Source organism: Vipera ursinii, assembly GCF_947247035.1.
Source record: "Vipera ursinii genome assembly, chromosome: 15".
NCBI classification, from domain to species: Eukaryota; Metazoa; Chordata; class Lepidosauria; order Squamata; family Viperidae; genus Vipera; species Vipera ursinii.
Window position 1 is genome coordinate 1,725,881 of NC_139528.1, and position 9,942 is coordinate 1,735,822.

Here is a 9,942-nt window from a genome sequence, read left to right on the forward strand (position 1 = left end):
TTCCTTCCTTCCTTCCTTCCTTCCTTCCCTACCTCACTCCCATCCATTCATCTCTATTTGTATCTATCATCTATCTACCTAATCTATCTTTTCCTTCCTTCCTTCCTTTGATTCATATCTATCTTTCTTTTTCTTTCCTTCCCTCCCTCCATCCCATCCATTCATCTCTATGTATCTATCATCTACCTAATCTATCTTTCCTTCCTTCCTTCCTTCCTTCGATTCATATCTATCTATCTATCTATCTATCTATCTATCTATCTATCTATCTATCTATCTATATATCTATCTATCTATCTATCTATCTATCTATCTATCTATCTATCTATCCTTCTTTCCTTCCCTCCCTCCCTTCCTCCCATCCATTCATCTCTAATTGTATCTATCATCTATCTACCTAATCTATCTTTAATTTCCTTCCTTCCTTCCTTCCTTCCTTCCTTCCTTCCTTCCTTCCTTCCTTCCTTCCTTCCTTCCTTCCCCTACCACTTTCTCCAAAGAAGCGTTCACTTTGCTTTCCTAAGGGGGAATTTTCAGGGTACGTTTTAAGTTCCCTATTGAAATTAGCAACCAGCCAACCTCGTTGAAAAAAAACTGCAGCCACAAAGCGTTTTCTCATCGGTTGAGACGCCCTTGCTGGCCAGCTGGCACTAGATGGCATTGCGGGCTTAGCTGGGGGACCCACTTATCCTCTGCAAGGGGGGGGGAAGTAAACAGCAGAGAGCTCTTAACAGCCCCCACCTTCCTTTGCTGCTTAAACAACCGGATTGTATTGCCACAGCAACAAGCCATTTTCCAAACAGGAATGGCTTCTGCGGGTAAAAAAAAAACTAATAATGTTAAATTAGAAACGGAGGCGGCGTTACGAACCACCTGCTTCTCACCAAGGGGTCGGGGGGGGGGGGTCAAGACAGACCACAGTTAGAATTTAAGATCCCCTGCTTGTGGTTTTAACATTTTGGAGTGCGTTTTAACCGAACGTTTCGACCAAAAATAATTACAGGTTGGTTTGTTTTCTGCGATTCTGCACACGGATCCACGAAGAAACAACCGACCAAGGTGGAGGCTAAGCCAAACTCTTGCTAAGGGCTCCTTGCACTGATGAGGTTACTTCGTTTGGGTCATGAAACGTCTGCAAGTAAACCACCAACCTCACAGAGACCCCCCAAACGCCCCTCGTCTCCACCCCGAGCTACCAATATTCTCCTTTATTAGAAAAAAAAATATTTCTCTCTGCTACGGCAGAGAATTTAAAAAAAAATACACACAGGTTCCCAACCTACGCTGCAACCGATCCCAGCGGGTCAGAAGCCGCAGGAACCGGTGAACGTGGTGTGATTAGCCGCTTGGGAAAGGATGTGGGCTAATGAGGGGAGCCAGGTAGGATAAAAAGGTAAAGGTAAAGGATCCCCCGCACACGAGTGCTAGTCGTTTCCGACTCTAGGGGCCGGTGCTCATCTCCGTTTCAAAGCCAAAGAGCCAGCGCTTGTCCGAGGACGTCTCCGTGGTCATGTGGCCGGCATGACTAGACGCCAAAGGCGCACGGAACGCTGTTACCTTCCCACCGTAGCGGTCCCTATTTTTCTACTTGCGTTTTTACATGCTTTCGAACTGCTAGGTTGGCAGAAGCTGGGATGCGTAACAGGTGCTCACTCTGTTACGCGGCACTTGGGATTCGACCCGCCAAACCGCCGACCTTCTGATCGACAAGCTCAGCGTCCTAACCCACTGAGCCACCGCGTCCCAGGTAGGATAAGGACAGGTAAAAGTAAAGTGGGGAGGGGGAGAAACACTTCAGGAAACGGGAGGATTTGCGCCAGTTCAAACCGGGCAGAAGGAAAGGAAAATCATAGACCCAATTGCTCACGCCACGAAAGCCAAGGTTTGGCCGGTTTCACCTTTGGCTCCTGGGAAGGAAGTTGGTGTGTGTTTTTTTAAGCCAGCTGTTCTGGCCAGGTGACTCAGCCTACCTCTGTTCCGTCAGTATGTCAAGGATGTTTTCAGCCAGCCAGATATTCTTGGAGGTGACGTCTCCACCTGCCAGCAGAGGGAGGGGGGGGGAAGTGAGAAAACCTTGGCCGCTAAACAAACGGTTATTAAGTCGAGGGTCAAAGGAAAATTGGTGGCGGGCCTGATTTCAGAGTCCCCAGGTGGGGATGTTTGAGAAGAAGCAAGGCGAACAGGCGAGGATCAAGTCAGTTTCACCTCAAGTTAAGAGAAATAATTCCCCACCACGACCGAAGGGAGATCAGGATCCCACCCGGCTTGAGAAGAAGCAAGGCGAACTGGCAAGGATCAAGTCAGTTTCACCTCTCGGTGGTGGCATTCCGGAACAAACGCAGCCCCGCTCGGGGCACCCACCTGCGATCTGCTTCATGAACGTCATGCAATTCCCATCGATGCCGATAACCCCGCTCCTCACCATCTCGCGCAGCAGCCAAACCAGCTGAAGGAAAGAGAAATAAATGCACTCTTGCCACGGCTCTCGGGATGGACCGCGCGCCTAGTTATGGCGCCCTATTGACACCCGGGCACAGCTCCAGAGGCCTCAGCCAAAACCAGACTGTTCTGAAACTAAAACCGCGGTGCAAAAAAAAAAGGGATTTTTTATTTTTAAAGGTGGGCTTTGTGTCACAAGAAAAGAGATCGTCTCCTGGGACCACTCTAGAGATCCCAAGCGTCTGGTTTTTCTTTCCCAATTTTGCTAAGGCGCCTTCCCTTCAATCTGAGCCTCTCTTTCCCACGATTTAACGCCCGATCCCGGCGGAAAGCGAGGAATCTCACGGAAGAGACACCCCCGGAAGACCGGTCTTTCATTCGCAAAGCGAGTTCAGGAATTCCAGAAGGGGGGGTTCAGGTTATTCCTACGGTCCATCTCACTCCTGGGCATAATCTGCCCCTGCCCACCCTTTGACACACACACCCCCTCCCCACTTTTCAAGGGCCCAGAGAAACACAGCATCTCATTTCCCACCTGGGTACGGCAGGTGTCTTGCAGCTTTAGGTATCTCTCCATGAGAATCTGGTTCATCTTGGTCAACACGGTGGTCAGCCCGTCTCGGCTCACCAAGGCCAGGTCTCGGTAACACTGCGGCGTGGGGGGGGGGCGGGGGGGGAGAAACCGAAGAGGAAGAACGTCAGTCTAGCAGCCGAACGCAAAGGGACAACTGGGGGGGGGGCTTCTGAGAAGACTCCAAGCGGTCAGGATTCGAGGGAAGGGGGATGAAATACACGTTAACCACAACAATAACAATAATTGAGGAGGAGGAGAAGAAAGAAGGAAGAAGGAGGAGGAGGAGGAGGGGAAGAAGAATGAAGAATAAGGAGGAGGAGGAGGAGGAGGAGAAAGAGAAGAAACAGTAATAGTAAAGTAATAGTAATAGTAGCGACGATACTTCAGAGGATATTTCCAACTGCTTGGCTAGTTGGCAGGCAGGCAGATGACAAGATAAACAAGGCAGGCAGACGCTGACAGAATAAGAAGAGTCAGAAGGGACCTCAGAGGTCATCTAGACCAACGCCCCTGGGCTCGAGCAGGAGGCCCTATGCCATTTCGGACAAGTGGCTATCCGGTCTTTTCTGAAAAGCCTCCAGTGTTGAAGCAGCCACAACGTCTGAAGGAGGAGGGCGCTCCTGCCTCCGGGTCGCCTTTGGAAGGGGCACCCAGAGGTCTTCTAGTCCAACCCCCCCCCTTGCTCAGAATACAGTATGGCAGGGGTGGAAAGGGACCTTGGAGGGAAAGAGGGAGGGAGGGGTAGACAAGCCCCTTTATACCGGCATATAAGCTGAACGATTGACAGCTGTCAGTAAGCAGAAAGACAGGACGGAAAAAGCCCCCTTATATTGGGACATAAACTGACAGATTGACAGCTGTCAGTAAACAGGAAGACCGAGATGGGGAAATTGGGGGGGGCTGGAGGGCGCAGAAGTGAGTGACAGACCTTACTTTGGCTCTGACGCCACCAAAATAATATCATGCGGGAAAGGAAGAAAAATAAAATAATAAAATAAAACCCAGCGACTGACTTGCCTCTCCATAAATGCTAATTTGTGTCACTAAATGTCTCTCCACACCGGAAAAAAAACGACAAGACGGACTTGTCCGACTTCCCCTTCAAGAGGTTAACGAGCTTCTGGAAGAAGCTTTTGATTAAATTTCTGCCCTGCAGAGCCCCGGACGCCAACAGGAAAGAGCCAAGCTCGGCCTCTGGAAATGTTAAAAGCCCGGCTTCGAATTCTGAACAGGTCCTGCTGGGCGAGCAGAGCAAGGTGCTGGTCCCTTTGAACTGCTGAAGGTCCAAGCGGCTTCTTTAACCGCTGAAAGAAGGCGGAAAAAGACTGGGGGGGTGGGGGAACGAATGGACAGATAGGAAGAAATGGGGGGGGGGAAGAAGCCCTATGCCCCACCCCGGATGAGCTATAATGGTGATGGGAGAGTTCGAACTTGCAATGCTTCCAAAGAATGGAGAAACGGGGGTTACCCCTAGACAAACTTACAATGTTCCCAAAGGAGGAGTGGAAAAACGGGGGTTTCCCCTAGACAAACTTACAATGTTCCCAAAGGAGGAGTGGAAAAACGGGGGTTTCCCCTAGACAAACTTACAATGTTCCCAAAGGAGGAGTGGAGAAACAGGGGTTACCCCTAGACAAACTTACAATGTTCCCAAAGGAGGAGTGGAGAAACGGGGGTTACCCCTAGACAAACTTACAATGTTCCCAAAGGAGGAGTGGAGAAACGGGGGTTACCCCTAGACAAACTTACAATGTTCCCAAAGGAGGAGTGGAAAAATGGGGGTTACACCTAGACAAACTTACAATGTTCCCAAAGGAGGAGTGGAGAAACGGGGGTTACCCCTAGACAAACTTACAATGTTCCCAAAGGAGGAGTGGAGAAACGGGGGTTACCCCTAGACAAACTTACAATGTTCCCAAAGGAGGAGTGGAGAAACGGGGGTTACTCCTAGACAAACTTACAATGTTCCCAAAGGAGGAGTGGAGAAACGGGGGTTACCCCTAGACAAACTTACAATGTTCCCAAAGGAGGAGTGGAAAAACGGGGGTTTCCCCTAGACAAACTTACAATGTTCCCAAAGGAGGAGTGGAGAAACGGGGGTTACCCCTAGACAAACTTACAATGTTCCCAAAGGAGGAGTGGAGAAACGGGGGTTACCCCTAGACAAACTTACAATGTTCCCAAAGGAGGAGTGGAGAAACGGGGGTTACCCCTAGACAAACTTACAATGTTCCCAAAGGAGGAGTGGAAAAATGGGGGTTACACCTAGACAAACTTACAATGTTCCCAAAGGAGGAGTGGAGAAACGGGGGTTACCCCTAGACAAACTTACAATGTTCCCAAAGGAGGAGTGGAAAAATGGGGGTTACGCCTAGACAAACTTACAATGTTCCCAAAGGAGGAGTGGAGAAACGGGGGTTTCCCCTAGACAAACTTACAATGTTCCCAAAGGAGGAGTGGAAAAACGGGGGTTACACCTAGACAAACTTACAATGTTCCCAAAGGAGTGGAGAAACGGGGGTTACCCCTAGACAAACTTACAATGTTCCCAAAGGAGGAGTGGAGAAACGGGGGTTACGCCTAGACAAACTTACAATGTTCCCAAAGGAGGAGTGGAGAAACGGGGGTTACCCCTAGACAAACCAGAAGGAAAGTCTTGTTACCTTCTGTGCTTGAGCGGGCTCCGTCAGGATCATGGTGAAAAGACCCAGGCAGACCTCCTCGTGTTGGGGGGCTCCTTTGCACACCTGGAGGAGTAAGAAGGGAAGGTAACCGCAGAGTGGGTCGCTCAGAGGTGGGAGGGAAGGAGGAAAAAAGCTGGCTTCCTTCCTTTCTACCTCCGGCTGAAATCCCGGGCCTTCCAGAGAAGAGCCAGGTTAGGTCGGAAGGAGCGAAGGAAACTCACGTGGGCGTTCAAGGCGTCGTTGGCTTCCCTCTCGGAGAGCCCGCCAGTCAGAGAGGACACCGTCCCCATGCATCTTTCCAGCCTCTGAAAAGGGAAAAGGGGAAACGATGGAAGCCAACTGGGAGGAAAGCTTCTGGAGATCTTCAACTGGGAGACCAAGAAGGCACCTAGCGCCTCTTCTGATTGGGGGGTGGGGGGTGGAGATGAGGGTCACACGGATGTGGGAGGGTCAGTCCAGGAAGGATCCCGAGAGCAGGACAGTTGAGAAGGTAAAAGCTTCCTTGGTGACATCTCAAGGCTTCCGCCCTTCGGAAGGGCCCTGGGCCTTGAGAAGGAGAACAGAGCCAAGAGAAGCCTCCATCAACGGAGACCCCAGGGCCAAGTCAGCCTCGAGAAGAATTTCAGGGGCAACAAAATAAACCTTTTATTTATTTATTTTTCTTCCTTTCTGCCTCTCCCCCCGTTTTTCTTTTTCTTTCCTTGTCTTTCCCATCCCTCTATTTTCTTTACTTCATTCTGCCTCCCTCCCTCCTTCCTTCCTTCCTTCCCCTTTTCTTTCTCCCTCCCCATCCCTTTTTCTTTATTTCATTCTATCTATCTATCCTATCATTTCTTTCTTTCTCACTTCCCATGCCTTTTAATTTCATTCTTTCTCCCTCCCTCCCTCCTTCCTTCCTTCCTTCCTTCCTTCCTTCCTTCCTTCCTTCCTTCTTTTTCACCAGCTATCCTTTGTCACACCCTTTCCATAAAACTCTGTGGAGCCCTCCTTAGCAGAAAGTAACACAATGGGGGGTGGGGGTGGGGTGTCTCTAGGACAACCTGAGGTTAAACCAAGCAGATTCTGGATCCTGCTGGATCATCCGGATCCAAGAAGGCAGGGCATTAAAAAAAAACAAAAAAAACCAACCCGTTTTCCTAAGCTGATTTCCAGACTCCAAACATTTGTCCTGGCAAGTGTGACTGCCCTTCACGTCACCAGATTGTGATGTTAGGCTGACACACCAGCAATTTGCTTCCCTTGTTTGGTGGCAAATGCAACCAAAGACGCACGTTGGGGCCTTTTTACGTGCTCCCGTCTCCGGTAAAGAATATTTCTCTTTCCAGAGAACACAATCCATCTCTTTGCAGGGAGACCTTTTATCCAGAGAGGTGGGAAAATCAGCAAAGGATTAAATGAATTCATCTCTTTGCAGGGAGACCTTTTATCCAGAGAGGCGTGGATAAAATTAAGAACAACTCGGCAGCGAGAGACCAGTTACAGCCAGAGCTCACAGCACAAATTACAGGGGAAAAACACATTTCGGTAACACAACTTACACCTCCTCTGCCTCAGGCAACAGGCCCATTCCCCTTGGAGGTAAAATGACCCAGAATTTTCTTTTTTCCTTGCTTGTATTTATATCCGTGTGTCCGTCTGCCCAGCCCATCCATGTGGAAAGAAAAATTTCAGGCAGTCCCCAACTTAAAACAGTTCGGACTGAAAAAAGTGACTTGTGACCATTTTTCACATTTATGACCGTTGCAGCACACACACACACCCCACAATCATGTGAACAAAATTCAGCCACTTGGCAACTGTCTCACACTTACGACAGTCGCTGTGTCCCGGGGGTTACGCGATCCCCTTTTGCGACCTTCCGAGAAGCAAAAATCAACGGGGAAGCCAGATCCACTTAAGGACCGTGGGACTAGTTTAACAACAGCGGGGATTCCCTTAAGCAATGTGGCAAATAGAAAAATCATAAAATGGGGCAAAACTCCAATTTCTTTACCTAGTGACACAAATTGATTTGTGCTTCTTTAGATTGTAAGCCGCCCTGAGTCTTCGGAGAAGGGCGGGATATAAATGGGATTTAAAAAAAAAAAATTTTGGGCTCAGGTATAGTCGCACGTCGACTGTGGTATATTAATATATCATTGTTGTCGTTGTTAGCTGCGAAGTCGTGTCCGACCCATCGCGACCCTATGGACAATGTTCCTCCAGGCCTTCCTGTCCTCTACCATCTTCTGAAGTCCATTGAGGCTCACGCCTCCTGCTTCAGGGACTCCATCCAGCCACCTCCTTCTCTGTCGTCCCCTTCTTCTCTTGCCCTCAACCTTTCCCAGCATTAGGCTCTTCTCCAGTGAGTCCTTCCTTCTCATGAGGTGGCCAAAGTATTTGAGTTTTAGCTTCAGGATCTGGCCTTCCAAAGAGCAGTCAGGGTGGATCTCCTCTAGGACTGACCGGTTTGATGGCCTTGCAGTCCAAGGGACTCGCAGGAGTCTTCTCCAGCACCAGAGTTCAAAGGCCTGATATATATCATAGATATATTTAAAAAATAAGTTTCCTCCGTGGATTAAGAGGAAGGTTTGGGGTGTTTTGTGTTGTTTTTTGCAAAGAAAGGCTTAAAGCCAGCCTGGATGAAGATCATAAAAGCAGCACCAGCTTTCCAAGTTTGGGAATGAGGACATTGTCTTCCCTATCCCAGCAAGGATCGAAACACCACCCGCCCCGTGACGCCGACACCCCCACACAATGCCTGCCACAAACACAATCACAGCCCCAGCGAGGGGGGCTCCAGCAACAGCTGCTGCTCTGCTCCTGCCAAAGAGGCTTCCAGAGAGAGAGAGAGAGCAGAGGAGGAGGAGGAGGAGGAGGAGGAGGAGGAGCTGGAGGCAGCCCTGCAAAGCCAGGCAGAACTTGGGGAGGAAGTTTCTGGGCGGCTTGTGGGAAAGGGGTGCCTGAGCATCATGGGACAAAGGAAAGGAAAGAGGGGGGGGAAGAAAACAAGGAAGGAGGAGGAGAAGAAATAGAAGAGAAAAAACGAAGGAGGGCAGGAAGAGAGGAAGATGGTGACAGGAGGAGGAGGAGGAGGGGGAGAAGGAGGAAGGCGACGATGAGGATGACAGCAGCAGGAAGAAGGGAGGAAAGGAGGAGAGGAGGGGGAAGAAGAGGAAAAGGAAGGAAGAGGAAGGAGAAGAGGAAGAAGCGGAGGAGGAGGAGGAAGAGGAGGAGGGGAGAAGGAGGAAGGTGATGATGACGATGAGGATGACAGCAGCAGGAAGAAGGGAGGAGAGGAGGAGAGGAGGGGGAAGAAGAGGAAAAGGAAGGAAGAGGAAGGAAGAGGAAGAAGTGGAGGAAAAGGAAGAGGAAGAGGAGGAGGAGAAGAAGGAGGAAGGTGATGATGACGATGAGGATGACAGCAGCAGGAAGAAGGGAGGAGAGGAGGAGAGGAGGGGGAAGAAGAGGAAAAGGAAGGAAGAGGAAGGAAGAGGAAGAAGTGGAGGAAAAGGAAGAGGAAGAGGAGGAGGAGAAGAAGGAGGAAGGCGATGATGACGATGAGGATGACAGCAGCAGGACGAAGGGAGGAAAGGAGGAGAGGAGGGGGAAGAAGAGGAAAAGGAAGGAAGAGGAAGGAGAACAGGAAGAAGCGGAGGAGGAAGAGGAAGAAGGAACGCCAATGGCGAAACCAAGCACCCTGCAGCCCGCTCAGGCCCAGCCTCAGCTCTTCCAGCCTGGGGAGGCCAAGCAGTGCCTGAGAAGCCCCCTCCTCTCTGCCCACTCAGAGGAGCCCCCCCCAGATACCCACCTCTTCCAACTCATCCTTGGCATCCAGGCTGGTGTAGATCAGCAGCTTCCCTGATCCTCCTCCTCCTCCTCCTCCTGCGGCCCCCCCAGCCGCAGCCCCCGAGCCCCCTTTGCCCTTCTCCATGGCGGGGGAGGGTGGGTGCCCCCCCTTCCTGCCCCTCGGGAAGCCTGCCTCTGCCCTCCCCAGGGGGGGTTAGGAAGGGGAGGGGGGCAAGAAACAGGGGAGCCCCCCACTCACCCCCCTCCCAGGCTTTTGGGGGAGGATGGAGAGCGCCCACTGGAGTGGGGGGGGGTCAGTGGGGGGGTGCAGACCCTAGCCTAACCCCCCCTCGCCACATGGACACCCCCAACCTCCCTGCTGGGGGGGGCAGGCCCACTCTTCCGCCTGGGGGGGCGACAGAGGGGGCTCCCTATTTGGGGAGGGGGCTCCAGCTACTGTGGGGGGTCTATATTAGG

The 9,942-nt window shown here is 51.0% G+C and overlaps 1 protein-coding gene across 1 annotated transcript in view; it reads right to left on the reverse strand.

Annotated features, from left to right (window-relative positions):
- Window positions 1-9,942, reverse strand: part of INTS3 (integrator complex subunit 3) — a 30,084-nt gene extending 20,142 nt beyond the window's left edge. The window contains exons 1-6 of the mRNA XM_083374488.1: window positions 9,488-9,942; window positions 5,919-6,002; window positions 5,677-5,760; window positions 2,975-3,088; window positions 2,362-2,446; window positions 1,971-2,037 (exon numbers count right to left, since the gene is read on the reverse strand). Of these exons, the coding sequence (XP_083230614.1) occupies window positions 1,971-2,037; window positions 2,362-2,446; window positions 2,975-3,088; window positions 5,677-5,760; window positions 5,919-6,002; window positions 9,488-9,610 (557 nt within the window). The 5' untranslated portion in view covers window positions 9,611-9,942. The remainder of the gene's footprint in view (window positions 1-1,970; window positions 2,038-2,361; window positions 2,447-2,974; window positions 3,089-5,676; window positions 5,761-5,918; window positions 6,003-9,487) is intronic.